This window comes from Bos indicus, chromosome 13, assembly GCF_029378745.1.
Source record: "Bos indicus isolate NIAB-ARS_2022 breed Sahiwal x Tharparkar chromosome 13, NIAB-ARS_B.indTharparkar_mat_pri_1.0, whole genome shotgun sequence".
NCBI classification, from domain to species: Eukaryota; Metazoa; Chordata; class Mammalia; order Artiodactyla; family Bovidae; genus Bos; species Bos indicus.
In genome coordinates, this window is record NC_091772.1 from 51,674,671 (window position 1) to 51,700,385 (window position 25,715).

General features: G+C 38.7%; 1 protein-coding gene across 3 annotated transcripts in view; it reads right to left on the reverse strand.

Moving 5' to 3' along the window:
- The window catches only part of ATRN (attractin), a 189,442-nt gene that overhangs the window by 95,110 nt on the left and 68,617 nt on the right, over positions 1 to 25,715 (reverse strand). For all 3 annotated transcript variants that reach the window (XM_070802138.1, XM_070802136.1, XM_070802137.1), the window contains exons 4-10: positions 24,436 to 24,564; positions 22,092 to 22,297; positions 20,759 to 20,927; positions 5,446 to 5,536; positions 4,384 to 4,627; positions 3,935 to 4,118; positions 2,462 to 2,616 (exon numbers count right to left, since the gene is read on the reverse strand). In XM_070802138.1, coding sequence (XP_070658239.1) covers positions 2,462 to 2,616; positions 3,935 to 4,118; positions 4,384 to 4,627; positions 5,446 to 5,536; positions 20,759 to 20,927; positions 22,092 to 22,297; positions 24,436 to 24,564 — 1,178 coding nt within the window. The remainder of the gene's footprint in view (positions 1 to 2,461; positions 2,617 to 3,934; positions 4,119 to 4,383; positions 4,628 to 5,445; positions 5,537 to 20,758; positions 20,928 to 22,091; positions 22,298 to 24,435; positions 24,565 to 25,715) is intronic.

Here is a 25,715-nt window from a genome sequence, read left to right on the forward strand (position 1 = left end):
CTCTGACTCAATGTCTCCTACTCCCAGACACGCAGACTTCCACACTCACACTCAATCTAGACATTTATTCAGCCTTGACAACAAAAGCTTTCACTTCTCCCACCCAGCCTAAACTCTGTGGTGTTCCTCATATGCAGAACAGAGGCCATCAACTCCCACAAGCCTCCTGCTTCCTTCCCTAAAACCAGTGTGGCAGGAGCCCTTCCTCTTGTCCTGCTTGACTTTTACCACAGCATTTAAATATGTCCAAGGAGGCATTCAACTTACCCCTTTTCTTGCCTTCACAGACAAGGGTTTTTTTGTTTGTTTGTTTTTAAGTGAAATGTTTTAAAACATTTCAGATGTTTTAAACTGCTGTGTTTATCTCAACATGCATTACTTCTCAACTTTCTATAATGTGGATCTTTCCTGTGTCTAGAAGGTAATAAATGACCTCTTGGTTGTGAAATCTCAAAGACTCTTCAGTCTTTATTTTACTTCATCCCTCTGTGTGTGTGTTGGTCGCTCAGTGATGTCTGACTCTTTGCAACCCCAGGACTGTAGCCCACCAGGCTCCTCTGTCCATGGGATTCTCCAGGCAAGAATACTGGAGTGGGTTACCATTTCCATCTCCAGAGGATCTTCCCGACCCAGGGATTGAACCCAGGTCTTCTGCATTGCAGGTGGATGCTTTACCCTCTGAGCTAATAGGGAAGTCATCCCTCTGTAGTCACTGGTAACTGCTTCCTCACAGGTCCCCAGTCTTGCCTCACGTGTGTCCTACTTTTCCAACGTGCTTTCGTGGTCTCCACTCTCTTTCAGGCTTCTTTATGGATCTATCCCTTGCTTCTTTGCTTGTTCCTGATGACACATGCTCCCTAGAGAAAGTTCATCCTCTCCTACATTTTCCCCACTGATTTCTGTACCTCTCTGTCCCACAGTCACCTCCAGTTGAACATGCTCTCAAATTCAATTTACTCACTTCCTCCCAGATTCTGTCCTTCTAGTTCCAGTCTTGAGGGGAAAAAAAAAAACAACCATCTACTATGGCCCACACCAGATCAGATAAGGATGTTGTCACTGCTTTCAAAACACAGATTCCTAGTAATTCTCAAACCCATTTGTCTTTTTATCCTCACTGTTACTTCCACAGCCTTGGCTCAAACCCTCCTAAGAACTTTTATCAACAGCCTTGTTACACATCTTACCCCTCCCCAACTACTCATCACAATGCTACGCAGAGATCTCCCTCAGACACAAATACAGTTCTGTTACCTCTTCTTTAAGATTCTTCAAAAAGCATAAACCCTTCAGCACGACACAGCGAGTCCCTCAAGTTCTGACCATACAGCTGCTTGCTTCTAGCTCTGGTTGAAGCAACTCTTCTCTGATGTGCTGCTAGGATACAGCTAGAACTAACTATTCAGAGGCCCCAAATTATGCAGCATAGTCTATTAACACCTCTGTGTCTCTACACATAGGGTTCCTTTGACTGAGAAGTGCTACCTAACCTGGTCCAGCTGACTTCCCAGTGTTCTTAGGACCCAGCTTGCAAGGCCCTTCTCAAGAAGGCTTTCCCTACCATGTGTAAAATAGATAGCTAGTGGAAAGCTGCTGTATAGCACAGAGAGCTCAGCTCAGTGCTCTGTGATGACCTAGAGGAGTGGGAGGAGGGGGCCAGGGAGGCTCAAGAGAGAGGGGATATATGTATACATATAGCTGATTCACACTGTTGTACAGCAGGAACTAACACAACATTGTAGAAAAATCATACCCCAATTTAAAAAAAAAAAAAAAAAAGAAGACTTTCCCTGATTGCAACCCTTATACCTAGGAGTTATGGGATGTTCACAGGCGCTCTCATACGTTCTTCTCAGGCAAATAACACCCTAAATTGCAGTGATGGTGTCTGCTTGATTCTCTGCTTTCCCCACCATGAGGCTAAGGACTGTAACTTATTCCCTTTACAATCCCCAATGTACAAGCTCAGTGGCTTGTACTTAAATGTCTGTTAAAAAAGAACATCTGATGATAGTTACACAAAAGAATTTCTAATATTTGTTTTCCATGAACCAATATTGCCCTCTTCTGGTCAATACAATTACCACACCAAATATTTAAAACATGCCTGTCCAAGTATTACATCAAGCATGTGTGAAAACAGTTTCAAGGGAATGAATAACGCTAGACTTAAACCAACTCAACACAATGCTGGTGGTCACAATGACATAATACACTATATAAGGCTTTTATTTATAACACAAGAGAGCCCAATCACCCCAACCCATCAAAGGAGGGACTTTAAAAGAATCTGATAGAGAAGTAATGCTTTTTAATATATTACGATCAGTCAATTTAACATAAAAAATTCCATTTGGACCTCTTTCAAACAGCTTGACCACTTTGCAGATATTTTCTGTTTTAAAATGCAGGTTATGGATAAAAAAGATTCTTGAAGCTAAAATGGCTTTGGGAAACTTACCAATGTCATAAGCCATGAAATCTGAAGAGAAGCATTTGGCCCCATGGCTCATGGACGTGTCATTGTGTGTGTTTCCTCCAAACACCAGCATGGTTCCACTCACTATCACAGCTGTGTGCAAGTAACGGAAAAATCGGCTGTCCTTAAGAATGGTCCTTTTGAGTTTATTTAAAAATAATAAATACAAGGTTAGTTCTTTAGAATGTTTATCATCTATTTGTTAATACAAACATAACGATTTTCTTAACTTCAGATCCAAATGTGCAAATACTTTTACATCTTTCTCTGGATATAAGTAACTTTCTCAATAATAAACATGTAAAATCAAAAGATGTAGGAGAATTTTGACTCAAACTATGTTGAGTCTTAAAAATATTCATACCCTATCTCTCTATAATTGTAGTTTCTGAGTAGAAATCATGTGAAATATAGATGGAAGCTTACATACAATCTTTATGAATAAGACAAGAGCTAGAAACCAAAACTTTCAACTGTGTAGGCTCAGTATACCCACATGATGGAGTATTACACAGTCACTAAAAATAACAATTTTAATGATAGATAATATACAATGTAACCATGCTGCTGCTGCTAAGTCGCTGCAGTCGTGTCCGACTCTGTGCGACCCCATAGACAGCAGCCCACCAGGCCCCGCCGTCCCTGGGATTCTCCAGGCAAGAACACTGGAGGGGGTTGCCATTTCCTTCTCCAATGCATGAAAGTGAAAAGTGAAAGTGAAGTCGCTCAGTCATGTCCGACTCCTAGCGACCCCATGGACTGCAGCCCACCAGGCTCCTCCGTCCATGGGATTTTCCAGGCAAGAGCACTGGAGTGGGCTGCCATTGCCTTCTCTGCAATGTAACCATAGTGGGGTCTCAAATATGTAAGGAAATACAAAAAGCAGAGAAACTATTGCTTTATAATTATTTCATAACTCAAATTTGCCATATATTTATTAAGATTAGCATACTTTGTATAGACCAAAACAGAGTAAAATGAGGCGAGCTCTAATCTTTTGGGTACTGAGGCCATCTCTGTTTGATGATTTCATGGAATGATGCTAATAACTGACCCCAATGATAATATTTTAGTCATCAAAAAAAGGTTAAAAAGCAAACAAGTACAACAGTGTGCATAAAACTCAGCAATGTAGAACAGTTTCTTCCTTAGGACTCTGAAGAACTAAAATTTTACAGTGGTACTGAGTGTATGGAAATGGTAAAACAAAACACAAAACACAAGGTTCTAATCAACTTAACTACAAAATTATAGATACTACTACTTTATCACTTTCTGCTTATTTCACAACTTATAGATACTACTACTTATCACCTTCTGCTTGTTTCACAATTTCTCTGATTACAGTGATGAAGAGAAGTATCAGAAACGCTTGAAAACAAAACTGGAACACAATTTTCCCAAAAATTGACAGAATTCACATCCTAAAGTTAAAGCTCAAGAAAAAGCACCCACCACATCTGGGTGTCCACATCATATCTGTAGAGATCATCTGCAAGCCGGTATTTATTGGCACTGAAAGCCTTGTAGCCTCCGTGAATATACAGGGCCTTGGTCCTATCATCATAGACACTGCTATGGCCGTAGCCGCCTTGGACAAGGGCACCCTGAGTGTGTAATATACTCCATGTGTTCTTATCTGGAAAGAGCAAACAGTTCAAGGCAAATGTTGCAGGATCCTCCTCTCAAATACTTAAAATTACCAATTAGCTTAAGATAGAAGATATTTCGGGAAACTTGATACACATAACTTTCTTTAATCATTTTTAAAGGAAGGTCACCTAAAACTTAATACAAATCCAGGTGGCCAAACATCTTTGGCTCCCTGACAAATTGACAGTAACAAATACATACTACTTTAAATTTGACATTCAAAAAATATTCACTGAGAAAAATATACCTACCCAAGTCATATTCCTGCACGCTGCTTATATATCCATAGAGAGGGCAGTGACCAAAGATAACCAGCATGACCACTCGGCCATTTTTCAACGTGACAATGTGCGCCGAGTGCCCAACCACTGCATACTGCTCCTTTGCTTTGGGGGACAACAACACCCATGATTCATTATGAATATGAAACACTCTCAACTCATTGGTCACATTCCCTGTTGAATCAATTTTTCCTCCATACATGTAAATTTTATCCTGGGGAAAGAATGTAAACAAAATTCTAAAAAATATCAAAAGGATCAATTCTAAACACAGAGAAGTGAACAGTTCAAAACCTCAATATTATTCTTAGCTTAAAAAGTGTTAGTGAAAAGCACCTTTCAGTGAAAGAACAAAATAAACCATAATTTTTATCCCTAATACTTGGCCACTTTTCTTGGATTTCCTCATACAAGATTTTTTACAATATAAAATGATTTGGAAAAACAAAGTTGAAATAAACTACAAAACAGGGAAATGAAAATGACTATTCAACTACATTGTAATTCTTGGCTAAACTTGCTAATGAATGTAAAAGCTAATCTACACTAAGTTAATTATTAATCATTTAGTACCATACTCATAATATCCCAGTTTGACTTATGAATGCATTTAAATCTCTTAGGTTAGAGTCAACTTTAACCAATTATATACCCCTCAAATATTAAAGCTTTCCCCTAATTAAAACCAACAATGAAGTCAAAATCAGAGAAAGCAGAACGGTGGTTATCAGGGGTTAAGAGGGAGGAGGAAATGGGGAATTACTGTTAAGTGAGCATGGAATTGCAATTTCATAAGATCAAAAGAATTACAAAGACTGATGGTGATGAGGACTCCAACATTATGAGTGAAGTTACTATCACTGAATTGTACACTTAAAAATGGCTAAGATGGTAAATTTTGTTATGCCGTTTACCACAATAAAAAATATTAGGGAAAAAATCCAACATTAAAAGCTGTCAATCCCATAATATGATAAAAGTAACTACGGAAGAGTTGAGTTTCTAGCTTAGTACAGAGTGGAGACGTTTTACCTGGTATAATGCTAAAGAATGGCCATATCTAACAACCACACTGTTCACAGAACGGTTCAGTGCAAGCCACTCCCTAGAAGCAAGGTCATACCTACAAAACAAACAGATCATATTTTCACCCAAACAAGGAAACAGAACATCTTGGAGTCTTTATTTGTAACCTAATCCACTTTGGAGATGCTCGTTAAATCTACGATGGATGCAGGCAGGTACCTGAGCAAACAAACCTAGTATCTGGGCCTATTAGGCGTTTGAGAACTCAGGAAGGGGCAGCGGGGCTACACTGTCTGTGAACGAAAAAGAAAACCAACTGAATTTTCTAGTGTTTCCTGAAAACTTCTATACACTAGATCACTTGCAGGTTGCATTATTTAGTCAAGGGACTTTAATTACTATAACTTTTCTTTCATTTAACCATATAAAAATAAGTGAAAGTTACTCAGTGGTGTCCAACTCTTTGAGACTCCATGGACTATACAGTCCATGGAATTCTCCAGGCCAGAATACTGGAGTGGGTAGCCTTTCCCTTCTCCAAAAGACCTTCCCAACCCAGGGATCGGACCCAGGTCTCCCGCATTGCAAGTGGCTTCTTTACCAGCTGAGCCACAAGGGAAGCCCAAGAATACTAGAGTGGGTAGCCTATCCCTTCTCCAGCAGATCTTTTGACCCAGGAATCAAACCAGGGTCTCCTGCATTGCAGGCAGATTCTTTACCAACTGAGCTATCAGGGAAGCCCCATATAAAAGTAAAGACATACACTGAAAAAGGGATGACAACTAGGTTTAAAAAAATTCCTATCCTTTCCTTTTCTTTGCCTTATATTAAAAAAAATTTTTTTATTGGTGGATAATCACTTTACAATGTTGTGTTGGTTTCTGCCATATAACAACACAAATCAGCCATAAGTATATGTATGTCCCCTCCCTCTGGAACCTCCCTCCCACTCACCAACCCATCCTACCCTTCTCGGTTGTCACATAGCACTGGGTTGAGCTCCCTGTGCTACATAGCAACTTCCCACTAGCTATCTTTTTTAAATGTGGTAAAGTATATGTTTCAATGATACTCTTTCAATTCATTCCCCCCATTTACTTTAAAAAGTAATATTTTCAAGATAACTAGAATATCATTATACCATCTCAATTACAGTATGAATACATTTAAAGACCTTTAAAACACAAAATGACCACATATTCTGTCACTTAGAAATGAATATTATTAAGTAAACTTTCTTCCAGATATTTTTTATGGATACATACAAATAGAAGAATAGATTGATAATACACATTTATACAAAGGGGGTCATAATATAGGTGATAATTTTAATAAAGTGTTAACTTTAAATCTATATAATAGAAAAAAGAAACCAAAGCAGAACCAATGCTATTTTTATATTTTAAATGTTTACTTTCTATAAGTTTTCCTGAATACAATTTTTTAAACTATGAAAAACATTATTATATGTAAATAAGGTAGGTTTTACCACAACGTAATAGCAAAAAGGGAAATAAGTATCCATCAATAGTAAATGGATTAATCAATTATAGTACATCTATATAACAGTAAAAAATAAATATGCTCAAGCAACATATTATTAATATAAATCTTGAAACAATGTTAAGCTAAAAAAAGCAAACTGCAGAATATTGCTTCTATAAAAACTAAAAGCAGAAAATTTATTAATGCTAAATATGTTCATATATATCAAAAATCTCTTGTGTGTTATATGCTCAGTTGTGTTCGATTCTTTGGGACCCCATGGACGGTAGCCCACCAGGCTCCTCTGTCCATAGAATTTTCCAAGCAAGAATACCAGAGTGGCTTGCCATTTCCTATTCCAGGGGATCTTCCTGACCCTGGGATCAAACCTAAGTCTCTTGTGTCTCCTGCATTGGCAGGCAGATTCTTTACCACTGAGCCACCTGGGAAGCCCATATTCAAAATCTAAAGACATGTATGTGAACAAATGACACCATACTCTCAGGACACTGACTGTCTCTGGGATTTTCGTGGGGCATGCAGGGGTCTTAACTATATTAGCAATGTTTTATTTTCTAACCTGAATGGTAAATGTATTAACATTATTTTTCTCTAAACCCTTCCCTTTATCTTAAAATATTTTATACGTGATCTGAAGCAAACATAAAATGGTGACATTCATTAAATACGAATAACAGTTAAATCAGTACCAGCTATTATTTTATGTATTTTAATATTCCATATTTTTAAAAATACATGAAAAATTAGAGAGTAAATTCAATTTAAAAATTATACATAATTTATTTTTGGACAGACTCAACTTCCTGCTTTGAAAGTTGAAAACATTAGCACCTATATTTCCTCCCATGTCTTCTCCTAATTTTTGTTCTATTTACATTGTCCAGGTTCAAAATCATGCACATTCCATTCTATAATTTCAGAGCTATATAGTACTGGATCTACATTTTAGCTGAATCAACTTCTCACATTCCTCTTACCACAACTCCTCCTTCTTGAGTCTTTAATTATTAATTGGCTAGATTTCACTGTCAAATGGCTTTTCCAAGTGGAGCCCCTATGTGCACCTTCCCCTAAATTCTTTCATGTTGAAGAATATCTGCTTGCTAGCTTGAGAGGTGAATATGTATAATATTCATGGGCCATCCTTTCCCACACACCTTGCTGATGCTGCTCCCCTGAATGCTGCTGGTACTGAATGTTGCCAATGGAGGTCTGAGGCCAGTCTGATTTTTCCACTCTTGAATGGTTTGTTTTTCTGCTTAGAAGTCTAAGAAGTCTCAATCTTTCTCATTCTCTCCCCCTCTCCTTTCTTTCCTCCCTCCCTCACTTTCTCAATCAATCAATGCATTTCTCAATTTCCCCCACCCCCCCGCTCAGTTTCTTTTTTAAGTACACAGTACCATACTTTACTTATGGTATAAATAATTTAAAAGCATCTGGGTAAATGTTTTTAACAAAATGGACTGCATACTACTGCAACCTTTATGGCAATCCACAAAGCGCTTCCTGAGAAGAACTAGCATGACTTCTGAAAAACACATATATATCTTATGCTCAAGTTTGAAAGAGAGGAGCACAAAAACAGAAGGAAACGGTAAGAGCACAGAAACAAGTCTCCACATGACCCAATCCATGTCTCTTTCAAGTGACATGGAAGGTGCTCAATCTGTATCTTAATGCATGTTACTTTTCCTCAGTCAACATGTCAGCCCAATAGCTGGTCAGAGACACTAAGGTGCTGGCAGGTCCCTATAATCTGGTTAAGAGGAACTGCCAAAGACACATAACAAGTTGTCACTCTTTTCACAACACAGAAAACCAAACATAAGACAAGAATAATGCTGATGCAATAAAATGTAAGAAACACCATGTACTAAACAAATGCTCCTCCTTATGGGAGCTGAGTCCAAGATAAAGGAATATTCAATAACTAGTTCTAAGACCTGGACATGCAGTTAAGCAAAGACAAACCTCAGGAATTCAGAAATAGGTGTCTTCCATAAAGGTACAGCCATTTCTCTCACAAACTCCTCCCTGATGGCTGGTAACACAATGCTCATCCTGCCACAGGGCACACACTCTGCCCCTCCCAGTGGCCTGGTATTTCAATCTCCGTTTCTAGCCATCCAAAGACCACAGGATACACTCTGCAGAGACTGAACATGATCTCAGCCAGAAGGAGGCAAAGAACTACCTGAGGCTTCCCACCTAATAACTTGATCAAATTAGGTCTTATCAGTGAACAATTATAAAATTCTTTCTGAAACATCTCGTGCTGTTTCAATCCACCTGTCCTGTTAGGTTCTTTTCTTCAGTCACAGCAACTATCTATATTATATTGGATCTTCTGTCTCCCATGTATCTTTGCTTTCCTCTAATTAACTTTATCTGTATTCACAGGAATCATGTCTATTGAGGTGTCAGCAGTTCAATTTTAATTCTAGGTCTTGCTGTATGTAATTTATTTGTATTTCTTTACATGTGTAACCTCTAATTTCATCTCATTTTGTTACTATTATCTTCTCTTCCAGCTTGTTTTCTGAATTCAGATTCTCATTATTTTGATTCATAGCACAAAGCAGTAGGAAGAAATCTTCTGCTTTCAAGTTTACTCTTCCTCTATGATCAATTCTTGTCAGTTTTATATGCTGTGTTCTTTCCTTTTTACTTTTTTCACCATAGACATTTGCATTTGCTACAATGTCATTTCTTTCATCTTGCTGCGGTTAGACTCCGATTGCTCTCCAGATATTACATTTCCAAAGTATGTGTGATTTTTCCTTTTTCCACTGTATCTAAGACAAGTTAATCTTTCCATCCTAGTTTTAGTGTGAGAGTTGGCATTTTATGTTCTATCCCCTTCTCTGAAAGTCTAAAGAAATGTTGGGGCTCAGATGTGGGTGGTGTGTTCAGTCTATTAGAATAATATTTCCAAAGTCTACTTGCCTCTGAGATTTTGTTTAAGTGTTCTTCCTCAGAGATCAAACTTTGGGATATCCAAATTACACAGAAGCTCTGACTTCTGGGTAGGGTCAGCCACTTAATCAATTTCCCCACTCTTTTACCTGATCCTTCTCATCAACTACTTCTACTATTCAGTTAAAAGGGTTTAAAAAAAAAAAAAGAAAGAAAACCCACAGTGATACCCAACCAGTCTGCTTCTTTCTAGATTTGGGGCTATTATAGTGTTAACTCTCAGAATTTCACCTGTATGGTTTCTGTGGGGTAAAGAAGGAGTCAGTCTTACTGTTCCTATGTGCCTGTTTTAAGTTTATTGGATCAGGTGATACTCCTTACCTAGTTGCTCAATTTCTAATTTTTTTTTTAACTTAAAAAACAGCAACAACAAACACTTTTTGCTCAATGAAAGGAAATTCAGTGATGAAGTTTCAATTGGAAATCTTAAACCAGAAGACCAAGGCCATCTGTTTTGCAAGAGGACCCTTGGGTGACATAAAGTAGGAACTGTTTTTTAATGTAACAAAGTTTTGGGTTAATAGGGTCGTAGAGAAAACAGAGTGAGGGTAATTCCTTAAATATACTTATCGAAGAGTATCGATGATAATCAAATTTATGATCTAAAGTTCCAGAAATATTTCTTCTCAAAGGTGTCACTATATTTACTTTTCATGAGTCAGTAAAAATTTATCTGAAACTATATTAGTATTTACACAAAATACATTAAGCTGTAAAATCACGTTTTGATCAATTACAAGTAGAAAACATGCTAAAAATCTAAAGAATAAGTGTGGAGGTATATTTGTTAATTACTCCTTTCTGCCCATGGACAATGCCAAGTAGGCATTGTTAAAGTCTTCCTCCTCCACTGCCGTCATGTCTAAATCCAGAGTCTCCCAAAGAGCTGGAAAATTATGGAAGATCTTCATCACAGGTTTGAGTTTAAAAAAAAAAAAAACAGATGTGAGTCTGAGGAGTCATTCTGGGCAACAGGGAATGCTCACAGACCGTGTGGCAATGGGGGATCCAAACACCAAGTGCTCCAGAGGCTGCATGTTCATCACGTATGTCATTGTGGAGAAGGTGGATGCAGCCATGAATGCAAGGCCACAACGTGGATGGAAAAGATGTGTAACCAAAGAGGGAACTTCGATGTGGAACTCAACAGAAGATTTTCAAAGTCCTGGTGCCCATTCAACTATGAAAAAGATTTTTGTTGGTGGCATTAATGAAGACACTGAAGAATATTATCTAAGAGATTATCTTGAACAGTAGGGGAAAACGTAGGTCATGACTGACTGAGGCAGTGGCAAAAGAGAGGCTTTTGTTTTCGTAACCTATGATGACTATGACTCCATAGACAAGATTGCTGTTCAGAAATACCACAAAGTGAATGGCCATAACTGTGATGTAAGGAAAGCCCTACCTAAGCTAGTGCTTCATCAAACAAAAGAGGCTGAAGTGGCTTTGGAAACTTTGGTAATGTGAATGACAACTTTGGTTGTGGAGGAAACTTCAGTGGTCAAGATGGCTTTGTGGAACCTCATGGTGGTGGTAGATATGATGGATGTGGGGACAGTTATAATGGATTTGGTAATGACGGAAGCAATTCTGGAGGTGGTGGAGGCTGTAATGATTTTGGCAATTACAATAGTCAATCTTCAAGTTTTGGACCCATGAAAGGAGGAAACTGGAGGTAGAAGTTCTGGCCCCTGTGGTGGTGGAGGCCAATACTTAGCCAAACCATGCAACTAAGATGACATGGTGGTTCCAACAGCAGCAGTAGCTATGGCAGTGGCACAAGGTTGCAGAAGGTTTTAATTACTGCCAGGAAACAAAGCTTAGCAGAAGAGAGCCAGAGAAGTGACAGGGAAGCTACAGGTTATACCAGATTTGTGAACTGGGTCAAGTACAGTGGTGGCAGGGCCCAGCTGCTACGAAGAAGATATGTTTTAGATAACACTCATGTGTATGGGTGAAAAACTCGAGGTCTGTACTTGCGACTACCTGTTTAACAGGTTATTTCAATTTCTGTTCCATGGAAAGCATAAAGCATTCCAACAAAGGGTTTTAATGTAGTGGGTTTTTTTTTTTTTTTTGCACCCATGCTGTTGATTGCTAAATGTAATAGTTTGATCATAATGCTGAATAAATGTGTCTTTTTTATTAAAAATGTGCTGTGCAAAGTTAGTCTTCTCTTAAGCCATTTTGGTAAACAACCCCAATGGTATGAAGCCAGAATTATTTCAGGGTGATGCTTGGTTCCATTTGAAATTTATTCACAACCTGCTTGGGTAGAGAAGCCATTGTCTTCAGAAACCTTGTGTAGCTGAACTGACAGTTACTATGTTGTGACCTGGAATTCACTGTTAAAAAGTCACCCAAGCAAAGTCATGGAGGTTTTTGGTTATTAACATAACTGTTGGTATATCCTATGCAATACATCTAAGTTGAATTATGGTACCAGATAAAGCTATAGATGGGGATGAAGCTTGTATTGCTTACAAATTATAATCACCCATTGTAATCTGTAAGCAATAAACTAATATCCTCAAAATAATAAATTAAATTAAAATTAAAAAATAAATGTGGCTCATGAGGTTTACCAGTCAAATAAAAGTAACAGGTGACAAAAATATTTCTAAGAACAAATATTTGTGAAGGAAACAGATAATTCATTTAATCTCTCATTCACTTGATAAATAATTACTTGAGCACATTCTATCCACTAAGCCAAACTGAGTGAATACACAAGGTCTCTAATCTTGGAAAACACAAGGTAGAAAAGGCAGAAAACGAGCAAGTACAACAATGGTCATATTAGTAGAATTAAAGTAGAATTAAAAATTATGAACACTGCTCTAAAGGAAATGAGAAATATGAAAGAAAACAAGGAGCACCTGTCTGAACTGGCTTATCAGGGAGGATCTCATTACGGCACAGTTAACTGACAGGGTATGTAAAGGGTAAAAGAAAATAGCCCTGAGGTACAATGGCAGGAACAGTCTAGATAGAGGGAACAGCAACTGTAAGTAAGGAGTTTTAGGTAAGGAAGGAGAGTTGGTGGTGGCAGGAGGGGAACAAACTGGGTATCAGAAGGTAAGCAGTGGTCACATCAGGTAGGATCATTAAATCCCATGGGAAGCCACTGAAAGGTTTTAAGAAGGCCATAAACGATAAAATGCATACCCTTAAAAAAGCATTCTAGTTGATATTTAGAAAATGGATTAAGAGGAATGAATGAAAGCAGACAGACTTGATAGGAACATACTGCTGAAGCCTAGATGAGACACTGACAAGCTGGTCTTAGAGAGAAAAGAATGAATAGGCCTGTATTTGGTGACAGAATTGATGGGCTGGATAAGAGATTAATGTTAAAAGGAGATGAAGGACAGGAAATATCAAAATAACTCCCAGATTTCTTGCTTCAAGTGAAGATGATGTCAGGCAGATGTACTAACAATCACGTAAATGGTAGAATATACGACTTTCATAATATCTAGTATAAAATGGAAGGCATGATCATTTTCCTATCTTTACCTTTACTTCTCAGGGTGGCAGTACTAGAAGTAGTAAGAAGTGGTTAGATTAGGGATAGATTTTAAGGGTAGGACTGACAAGACCTGCTGACATACTGTGGCAGACAGACACTAGGGTGGGCCTCATGAGCCCTGCCTTCTCATGTTCATGTGAGCAGGATCCATGATTTGCTTCTAACCAACAGAATATGGCAAAGATGATGAGATGTCATTTTCATGACCTCTATCCTGCTAGCAGGCTCAGTCAAGACTCTCCTTGTGGCCTGGTAAGCAGCCTTACTTCATTTTACTATTGGGAAAATCCTAGTGATAAGGAAGTCTGGGTAGCCTCCAGGATCTATGAGGTGACCTCCAGTTGACAAACAGGAAGAAGTCAGGGCCCTTAGTCTTACAACCACCAGGAAATGGATTCTGCCAACAACTTGAATGAGCTTAGAAGTGGATTTCTCCCCAGTTGAACTCCTAAATTAGAACACAGGCCAGGGAACACCCTGACTGCAGTTAAGCCACACCTAGACCCCTAACCAGCAGATACTATGAGGTAATGATTGTTGTTTTAATCTTCTAAGTTTGTGGCAATTTATACAGCAAGAGATAACTAAACATATACTGAATGGAGTGTGAAAAAACAAGAAGTCAAGGATAACTACAAAATTTGGGGGCTTAAGCAAATAGAAGAATAGACTGGTCATTTACTGAGATAGGGACTTCTGGGGCAAGAAAAGGCTTGGAAGAAAGATCACTTTGGGATGCATGGCGTTTAAGATGCCTATTGGGCAGCCAAAGACTGAGAGGTCAAATAAAGGTAGAGATATGGGAACAGGAGACAAATCTAGGAAGCAGATATAAACTTGAAAGTCACCAGCATAAAGGCCAAGATATAACATAAGATCACGGAGAGAATAAACACACTCACTCACCAAGGGGACCAAGAGGGCTGAGCCCTCATGCACATCCTCATTTAGAAGTTAGTCAGCTGAAGAGGAACCAGCTAAGGAGGTTGAGAAGGAATGAACAGTTAGGGAAAAAAAAAAAAAACCAACATCAAGGAAATGTACAGTTCTGAAAACAAAGTGAAGAAACTGTTTAAAAGAGGGAGAGACTAGTCATATTAAATATTGGTGAAAGATCAAGTAAGCTGAGGACTAAGACCTGAAAATTTAAAATCCATTCCTTAGTCACACTAGCCACATTTCAAGTGCTCAAAAACATGTGGATAGAGACATAACAGTGAGACATGACAGTGCAAACACTGAACATGTTCGTCATGGCCAAAACAGAAACTGTCCACTGGACAGAAACAGAAGACAGAAAAATGAGCAAAGATGCTGTTGTGGTTCCGCTGCTAAGTCATGTCCGAATCTTTGTAACCCCCATGGGCTGCAAATTTCTCTATCCTTCACTGACTCCCAGAGTTTGCTCAAACTCATGTCCACTGAGTCGATGAAACTACCTAAACATCTCATCTTCTGCTGCCCTTTTCTCCTTTTGCCTTCAATTTTCCCCGGCATCAGAGTCTTTTCAAATGAGTCAGCACTTTGCATCAGGTGGCCAAAGGATTGGAGCTTTAGCAACAGTCCTTCCAATGAATATTCAGGGTTGACTTCCTTTCAGATTGACTGGTTTGATCTTGCAGTCCAAGGAACTCTCAAGAGTCTTCTCAAGCACCACTATTCGAAAGCATCAATTTTTTGGCATTCAGTCTTCTTTATGGTCCAACTTTCACATCCACACATGACTACTAGAAGAACCTCAGCTTTGACTCTACGGACCTTTGTCGGCAAATAATGTCTCTGCTTTTTAACACAGAGGTTTGTCATATCCTTCCTTCCAAGGAGCAAATGTCTTTTAATGTCATGGGTGCAATCACCATCTGCAGTGATTCTGGAACCCCAAATATAGTATCTATCACTGCTTCCATTTTTCCCCCCTTCTATTTGCCATGGAGTGATGGAAACAAATGCCATGATCTTAGTTTTTTTTAATGTTGAGTTTCAAGCCAACTTTTTCACTCTCCTCTTTCACCCTCATCAAGAGGCTCTTTAGTTTCTCTTCACTTTCTGCCACTAGACTGGTATCATCTGCATATCTGAGGTTGTTGATATTTCTTCCAGCAATCTTGATTCCAGCTTATGATTCTCCAGCCCAGGATTTCATATGATGTACTCTGCCCAGAAGTTAAATAAACAGGGTGACAATATACAGCCTTGTCATACTCCCTTCCCAATTTTGAACCAGTCAGTTGTTCCACGTATGGTTCTAACTGTTGCTTCTTGACCCACATACAGGTTTCTCAGGTGACAGGTAAGATGGTCTGGAACTCTCATCTCTTTAAGAATTTCTCACAATTTGCTGTCACACAGTCAAAGGCGTTAGCATAGTCAATGAAGCAGAAGTAGACTTTTTTCTGAAATTCCCTTGCTTTCTCTATGATCCAAGGAATGTTAGCAATTTGATCTCTGGTTCACCTGCCTTTCTGAAACTCACTTTGTTCACCTGGAAGTTCTTGGTTCACATACTGCTAATGCCTAGCTTAAAGGATTTTGAGCCTAACCTTGCAAGCATGTGAAATGAGCATAACTGTATGATAGTTTGAACATTCTTTGGCATCGCCCTTCTTTGGGATTAGAATGAAAACTGACCTTTTCCAGTCCTGTGGTCACTACTGAATTTTCCAAATTTGCTGACAAATTGAGTGCAGCACTTTAACAGCATCATCTTTTAGGATTTTAAATAGCTGAGCTGGAATTCCATGACCTCCACTAGCTTTTTTTTTTTGGTAATAATGTTTCCTAAGGCCCCCTTGACTTCACACTCTAAGTTGTCCAGCTCTAGGTGAGTGACCACACCATCATGATTATCCAGCTCATTAAGACCTTTCTTATACAGTTCTGTGTATTCTTGCCACCTCTTCTTAATCACTTCTGCTTCTGTTAGGTCCATACCATTTCTGTCCTTTATTGTGCCCATCCTTGTATGAAATGTTCCTTTGATATCTCCAATTTTCTTGAAGAGAACTCTGGTCTTTTCCATTCTCTTGTTTTCTTCTATTCTTTGCAATGTTCATTTAAGAAAGCCTTCTTATCTCTCCTTGGTATTCTCTGGAACTCTACATTCAGTTGGGTGTATATTTCCCATTCTCCCTTGTCTTTTGCTTCTCTTCTTTCCTCAACTATTTGTAAAGCCTCCTCAGAAAACCACTTTGCCTTCTTGCATTTCTTTTTCTTTGGGATGATTTTGGTCACTGCCTCCTGTACAATGTTACAAACCTCCTTCTGTAAGGAAATCAACTATGAATATTCATTGGAAGGACTGATGCTGAAGTTGAAGCTCCAACACTTTGGCTATCTGATACAAAGATGAGACTCACTGGAAAAGATCCTGAGGCTGGGAAAGATTGAAGACAAAAGGAGAAGGGGGCAGCAGAGGATGAGATGGTTAGATAGCATCAATGACTCAATGGACATGAATTCGAGCAAACTCAGGGAGATAGTAGAGGACGGAGGAACCTTGCATGCTTGAGTCCACGAGGTTGCAAAGAGTCAAACATGACTTAGTCACTAAACAACAACAAATAATCATAAAAAAATAGCATGGAATGTATTCATAGATATCACAAGAAGAGATAAAGCTGAGTATCACCGAAAGGGGAGGGGGACAAGTGAACAATATAAACCAGTAAGGTAATCTTTATCTTTCAAAGCTGAAATGGGAAACAAGGCCACTAGCTCAGAAGGAAAATAGGAGAAAATGTGGTAGAGATCTAAAAAATGAAAAGATAATATGACAGCTGAGCAGGAATATGAGAGAGGGAATGTGAAAGAATTAATGAAGCATAAACTCCTGTAGGAGTCAGGAATTATTGCCATTTCTCTTGAATCTGTACATTCATGTGCTTAGTCACTTAGTCATGGCCAACTCTTTGTGACCCCATGGACTGTAGCCTGCCAGACTCCTCTGTCCAAGGAGTGTTGCAAGCAAGAATACTGGAGTGGGTTGCCATTTCCTTCTCCATCTGTATATTCGTATCTTTTGCCAAACTTGGGCAACTGTTACTTCTTCAAATACTTCTTCAGACACACCCAGTTCCTCCTCTTCTTCCAGGGCTCCTCTGGTGACAGAAATGTTAAAATATTTTGTTACAATCCACAAGTCTCTGCAATTCTGTTCATTTTTTAAAATGTTCTATTTTCTCTGTGTTGTTCTGATTAAGGAATTTCTACTGTTCTACCTTCAAGTTCACTGATTCTTTCCTCTGTCCTCTCCTTTCTATTGCTGAGAGAACTGTTGAAGCATTTTATATAATGGCTGCTTTAAAATCTTTGTCAGATAAGTCTAATATATGTGTCACCTTGGTATTAGTATCTCTTGATTGTCTTTTTTCATTCAAGTTGAGATTTTCCTGGCTCTTAGCATGTCAAATGACTTTCAACTGAAATCTGAACATTTGGGGTATGATGACGTAAGACTCTGGATCTTATTTAAATCTCCTGTTACAGCAGGCCTCCTCTGACACCACCCCAGGGGAGAGACCGAGGGTCCACTCATTCTTGCTATTACTGCCAGGCCGGGGTAGAAATCCCCACAATGACTCCACTGATGTCACAGGAGTCAGGGAGACCTCATTAATGCCTGGTGCAGAAAGTCCCAGCTCTCTAACTGGCCTTCTTTAACCCTACCTTGGTAGGATGGAGAGGGGTGGTTGGAGCACCTCACTATCTCCTAGCATTAAGTGGAAATTTAGACTCTACACTTACACTTTCCAGGCAGGGATATGGGTGAGGCCATAGTTCTCTCTATGGTATTTGGATAGGGTAGAATGCTGCTAAGTCGCTTCAGTCGTGTCTGACTCTGTGCGACCCCATAAATGGCAGCCCACGAGGCTCCCCCGTCCCTGGGATTCTCCAGGCAAGAACACTGGAGTGGGTTGCCATTTCCTTCTCCAATGCATTAAAGTGAAAGTGAAGTCGCTGAATCTTGTCTGACTCTTAGCGACCCCATGGACTGTGGCCCACCAGGCTCCTCCGTTCATGGGATTTTCCAGGCAAGAATGCTGGAGTGGGGTGCCATTGCCTTCTCCGAGGGTAGAATGGTTATTATCTAAAAGTTTTCTGTCTTCCTAAACTGCCCCTTTCCTGGTCCTCATGCTAGAGAAAACAGGGTTTTCTTGGGTTTTTTCAGCTTGTACCTATTAACATTTCCAGACTGCTGATTTTTTCAACATCAAGGCTGAGAAAATACGAAACAAAAGGAAAATCCTTGGAACTTACCATTACGCCATTCTTTGGTTCTTGGTAAGACTGCCTTCTTCAGAGTTTTCCTTAAGTTTGTATGTTGTTTTATATAAAATGTCAGGGCTTTTAACTGTACTTACCATACAAAGAACAGGGCAAAACGATCTTCATTTATTTGTGATTTTAAAAAATTTCCTTTTTCATATTCTATTTCTAAAAGAGTTATCTGCTGTGTTTACTCTGTGTGTTCCTTCTAAGTTTGTCTTTAATTCTGAAATTATTTTAAAATTCTTTCCTAACTTCTATCATCTCCTTTCTGAAATGTTCTAGTTCTGGTTATATTGTTCTTTAATGTCTTTTATAATTTTCTTGTATTTTAGCTTATTTTGGAATATTAAGTTATAATATTTATCAGTTTTGTGAATATATTTTTCTATTATGCTTATATGTTTGAAGGGGTGTTATTCTACTTATTCTCTTCTTTTCTGTAATAACTTTCCATGAAATTTGACCTTGATATTTTTCTGTTGCTGAACTTTAAGTAAAATTACTTTTTCCTGAACTCTTATAGGAGAAATTTTATTTAGCTAGTTTTTCTTAATTTCTCAGCTCTCTAGCTCCTCTTCTGTTGTACTGTACTGTCCAACTATCCTGCACCGCACTTGCTGAGGTCTCCTGGCTCTGTTCCCTTCCCAGACTGTTATCTGGACGTTTTTGAACTTATCCTAGGCTGTCTCTGTCCTGTTTGATGTGAATTCTATTTCCAGCAGCATTTCCTCAGTTTGGGGCTTTCTCCTACAGAGTCTTCGACTAGTTCATTTTGAGAGTTAATAAGTCAGAATCTGCTTCAGCCTCTTCAGATCCTACTACAGATCCCTTGAGCTCATTCCCCTACTAGAATATGCAACATCTTCCCAATTACAGTTGCTGTTCTCAAAGCAGCTTGCTGAGTTTCCCAGTGGGTTTTTAGGTTTACTGTTGGTGGGCCCACTGCTCCCCTCTGCTTACTGTTACAAAGATACTGACAGCACACTGGTCTTATACCTGTCAATGGCTTAACTCCACCCATTTGAGTAGATTCCTTTTGTCATAGATGCTGCCCCTGTGTCTTAGTTGTTTTGTGTTTTTTTAAATTTTATTTATTTACTTACTTTTGGCTATGCTGGGTCTCTGTTACTGCACAGGCTTTTCTCTACTTGTGGAGAATGGGGGCTACTTTTTACTTACAATGCATGGGCTTCTCACTGCAGTGGCTTCTCTTTTTGCAGAGCACAGTCTCTAGGCTGTGCAAGCTTCAGCAGTTGTGGCTCCTGGGCTGCACAACTGTAGAGCACAGGCTCAGTAGTTGTGGCACACAGGCTTAGCTGTTCTGTGGCATGTGGGATCTTCCTGGATCAGGGATTGAACCTGTGTCTCCTGCATTGGCAGGTGGTTTCTTCACCACTGAGCCATCAGGGAAGCCCTCTGTGTTTTAATTTTTAATGACTGTTTGGGGGATTCCTTAAAGAATAGATGCTGATTTTTTACAACATTCATTAGCAGAAAATGTTTAGGAAAAGTTTCCAGGGTGCAAAATCAGCACAAGGAACTAGTTATAAATTTCTACTCAAAGTCAATCTCCATAGCTAATTCCATTGTGAAAATATATTCTCCCTTCAGGATGAGCAGCATGGAACCAGTAAACTGACCTTGAACCCTGGGAAATATTAGAGAATGACATAATTTCCCCCTAGTAAATTATAAATTCAAGTCACTTAACTTACAGAAATGCTTATTAAATTAAAAGGTAAAGCAATCCCTTATTTATCAAGAATTTACTACATGCACCTGAAGCAAATTATGAGACAGTATATGGAAAAGATGAATTACTCCTTATTACAACAATGAATTCTTTTGGACTCCCTTTTTCAAAAATCTAAGAATATGTCCCCAAAAGTCTAGAATAGAACTGCCAAAATACTAACAGAGATTTTCTTCAGGAATGCAATTACTGATGATTTCTTTTCTTTTTACTTATCTCTATTTTAACTATCTTCAAAATGGAAAACTAAGCTTCTTATAAAAATGTTTAAAACAACTTACGCTAGAACCATGTTGTAATCTGAGTGGTTGAACATATATCCGCCAACAACCCACATTATATTTCCATTGACCACAGCTTTGTGAGAGGCTCTGGGGAGCTTTAGGTCAGAATATTCCTCTCGTGTCCAAAATGACTGGTTAGCTGGTACAGGAACTGAACATCCAGGACCTAACAAAACATAACAAATTAGCTTTACAAAATGCAGCTTTCAAATTACTGCATTTCGTGAATCCCCTGGTGGTCCTGATGTTAGGGCTCCACCCTTCTACTGCAGTGGGCACAGGTTAGGGAACTAAGATCCCACATGCCGTGCAGCATGGCCAAAAATAGGAAATTACTTCATTTCAAGTTTTAATCATCTAAATAAATATCTAAAGAATACTTATAGTCTTTCCTTTATAAATATCAGACAAATCCCTTTAATTTGCACTTTCAATTTACTCAAGGCTAGTGACCAAGGATAATCTCTAATAAAATTTAAAATCACACACTTTCTACTGAAGACCTGACCATATCCAGGTTAGGGTTTTTTAGTAATGAAATACTTGCTAAGCAGCTCTCAGAGGAAAGAGTAGACAAAGGAATTATTAATTCAAATGAAAAACTTTATAGAGCTAAAATGTAAAGACTAGTCCTGAATGTGTTATAAACTATCCATTTCCTGGAAAATCAAGAAACTCCATTTCTGAGAGGTGTGGTTTCTGCTCCAGCAAATTGGAAGTTAGTCAAATACTTCAATTGTTTAACTCCTCAACATAAGCCAAACTGAATAAGCCAAAGCATTTAAACAAGCATGGTTCTGGAAATTCAAAATAAAAGTGTTCTGAGAAAGGAGTAAATGTATAAAAAATAAATAACTAAATCAGAAACAGCTGTTAATCACCTACTCCTTGAAGAATTTGCTAAAGGGGTTGTTTAATAATCTTTATCTGTACTAACTGACTACTTTAGGATTCTACTGCATAACAAACTCCAATTTTCTGTAAATTCATTGAAAGTTTCTGTGGAGAGACCATTATTGTCAGCTCTTGTCCCACATCTCAGCTTGGGTCTCTGCTATGTCTTATGGCTGAGACCAAGTTCTTTAAACTCATGAATGAACTGTGAAGAATATTAAAGTGTTTCAAAACTCTATAAAGAGACCACAACCATACATTTATGAAATTCAAAGATTTGTAAGAAGTTGAATAAAGAGATATGAAAACTTAAATGCCTCCTGATATTTGATTAATATAAATGTTACAGATACTAGGAACAAAGTGAATCTACGATTTATTAAGCTAGAAACATTCTGTGGATTAAAAGAAAAAAAAAAAAGAAAGACATTCCTACCTTGCCACTCTGAGAAGCAGGAGCATCCTCTGACATCACTTGAATTGCAGATGCCTCGATGAGGAAAACCACAGTTATTTACACAGTGAGGAATGTCACATGCTTCACCTTTCCAGTTTTCAGAACATTCACATTGAACAGTGTTGCTGCTATTACTGATCTTACATTCTCCTCGGCCTGAGCAATTATTTGGACACATGTCAAAACTATAAAAATAGAGGATGGAAATTAAATCAACACAAAGCAACACTGATTAATTTAGCAGAACTTCCTCCTACATAAGGCTTAAGAAATCTCACTATCTAGCCAGTTTACTCACAAGTATAATTGCAGTACTTACCATTCAGCCTAAATGGGGTCACTCAACCCTGCAGAGCTAGGCAAGTAATAAAATAAAATTAAATCTGTTGGATTCTCATAAAAAAGAGACAAGCTAGCCCACAAATGATAAGCATTATAAAACTGCCAAATGCATGCTTACAAGTCTGGACAAGAAAAGGAAAAAACAAACTAACAACAATACACTACCATCCTCATTCCTCTGGATTGTCTCTGAAAGTTTACAGAATTTGTTTAAGATTATTGCACAGGTGTATTGTAAATTTCTTAGTAAGCTAACCTACCTATCTCACATAGGAGAAAAGAGAAGGGCAGTTTAACTCAACACATGAGTTGTGTTGCATAGCAACATGACTTAATTATATTGACAACACTTTGAAAAGACATAATTCAGATTTTAAAAAGGGGAGATAACAGGATTAGAAGATACTATAAGAGTGTAAGGAACTTAAAATTTTTTTTTTAGCAAAGCATGTCAGAAAATCAGGAATCAATTACAAAAACAAGCTAATTAACATTCATGTGCTGTGCTGTGCTTAGTCGCTCACCTGTGTCTGACTCTTTGCGACCCCATGGACTGTATCAACTCCTCTGTCCATGGGGATTCTCCTGGCAAGAGTACTGGAGTGGATTGCCATGCCCTCCTCCAGGAGATCTTCCCAACCCAGGGATCGAACCCAGGTCTCCTGCATTGTAGGCTGATTCTTTACTGTCTGAGCCACCAAGGAAGCCCAAGAATACTGGAATGGGTAGCCTATTCCTTCTCTAAGGGATCTTCCCAACCCAGGAATCGAACGGGGTCTCTTGCATTCCCAGTGGATTCTTAACTGATTCTACCAGAGAAGCCCAGTTAACATTCATGAAGAAAGTGAAAATGTTAGTCGCTCAGTCATGTCTGACTCTCTGCAACCCCATGGACTATAGACCACCAGGCTCCTCTGTCCCTGGGATTCTCCAGGCAAGAATACTGGAGTGGGTTGCCATTCCCTTCTCCAGGGGATCTTCCCAACCCAGGGATTGAACCCAGGTCTCCGGCAATGCAGGAAGATTCTTTACTATCTGGGTGTAACATTCATGCCTACACCCAAATGTCAGTTCATGATACATCTATAATAAAATTTTGAAAGTGTCTGTATTCAGTATTTTTATAATCTATGTTATAATTTAACACAATAAACGCACATGCCTACTTTTCAAGCCCAGGCTTGTGATGAGCTGCCCAGGCTGCCAAGTCACAAACCTTGGGTACCTAAAAAACTGAATCACCATACTAATCAAGATAAGGACAGCTTTAAACAGTCTTGAAAGTTTACTGAGATCCTGAGAAAATGTGCAAGAAAAAGAACCTAGAATAAAGGTTACACAGGGGGGTCATTAGCTATACCAGGAGTTGTCAAATATATTATGTAAAAGGCCAAATAATATGCATTTTAGGTTTTGTGGGTCACAGAAGTTCTTATCACAGATCCCACTGCCTATGGAATTTTATGAATTTAAATACTTATGAAAATAAACATTAGAAGGAAAAAAGGGAAAAGACAGAGTGAGCCTCTCTCCTACCACAACAAATTCCAAAAGCTGCTCAGAGTCTGTGGTCTACATTTCCTTTGTCATCAACAGGCCAACCTCTTAGTACATGAAAACTACTAATGTTTGTTAAATTGCACTTAGCCAATTCTTCCAATGTTTTTATCCATTAGCGGGAATGGAGAAGCCCCTCTTTTTCAGAAGAAACTCAACAGCAGCAAGACCTAGGTTGCAACTGCTGTCCCACAACTTTGACAATTTACTTTACCTTTTCCTGCCAGTTTCTTCATTTATAAAAGTAGAAAAACAGTGCCTGTATCTGGTTTTTAAAAGAACTTTAAATGAGAAAATTCATGCAAACTGCCAGCACAATGCCTGGCACACTATAAACCTTCAATATATGTTAGTCATTATTATTGTTAAAACAAAGTGTACAGTCTTCTGAAAAAATCACAAATATTAAACTTAAATATCTTACTTGTAAGTGATATTAAATCCAGTCAAGTTATAAGCAGCATCACTAAAAAAATGCAGCAGGGCATAACCTGATGTGGCGATAACCTCTGGGACAGTCTCATTGCCGTCTCTCTCAGGAACAATGAGGCCGCTGAAATGAAAACACGTGTCTTATCAAGGGAAGCACGAGAAGAGACACATCATATGGTGATGGACACAAGTCCAACCGGATTTCACTCTTGTAATTTGAAAAGTCACTTCTAGGAAGAAAGGTAAATTCCTATGATAAACGCACAGGAACAGATCTGAATCTTTTGCTGGGCTTTCCTCTATTCTAGGGTGTATTTCTAATGAGATTTGAAATCAGTGACCCTATTCTTTTCTTAGTAAAATTTTTTATAATATTCCTCTGAAAAACTGAGTAAACCTCTACAATCACAGAATGTAACAAACTTTATTAGCTGATGGATACTAAACATATACCACGAAAGACATGAAAAGTAAAAATAGAAATAACAGTCTGATATACAAACACCCATAATCCCAATACTATTAGCATTCTGATGTATTTTATTTGCCTAACTGATGCCATATTACACCTTATATTCTATTTTTCTAAGTAATAGTCCATAATCTTTCTACGTCTCTAACTCCCTCAGAGCTTTTAGAACCTTACTCAGAGCTCAGCACACAATAGTATCTGCTGGGTCTTTGTAAAGAGAAAGAACTACTGAGTCTAAGGGTCTAAATGATGGTTTTAAAGCTCTCAATTCATATACCAACTTGCTTTCCAGAAGAGAGATGCTGACTCGAAATCCCACCAAGACACCTCATCCTGACAACAACAAGGATTTGGTTCAGTTCAGTTGCTCAGTTGTGTCTGACTCTTTGCGACCCCATGAACCGCAGCACGCCAGGCCTCCTTGTCCATCAAGAACTCCTGGAATCCACCCAAACCCACATCCATCAAGTCGGTGATGCCATACAACTATCTCATCCTCTGTCGTCCCCTTCTCCTCCTGCCCTCAATCTTTCCCAGCACCAGGGTCTTTTCCATGAGTCAGCTCTTCACATCAGGTGGCCAAAGTATAGGAGTTTCAGCTTCAACATCAGTCCTTCCAGTGAACACCAGGACTGATCTTTAGGATGGACTGGTTGAATCTCCTTGCAGTCCAAGGGACTCTCAAGAGTCTTCTCCAACACCACAGTTCAAAACCATCAATTCTTCGGTGCTCAGCTTTCTTCACAGTCCAACTCTCACATCCAGACATGACCACTGAAAAAACTATAGCCTTGACTAGA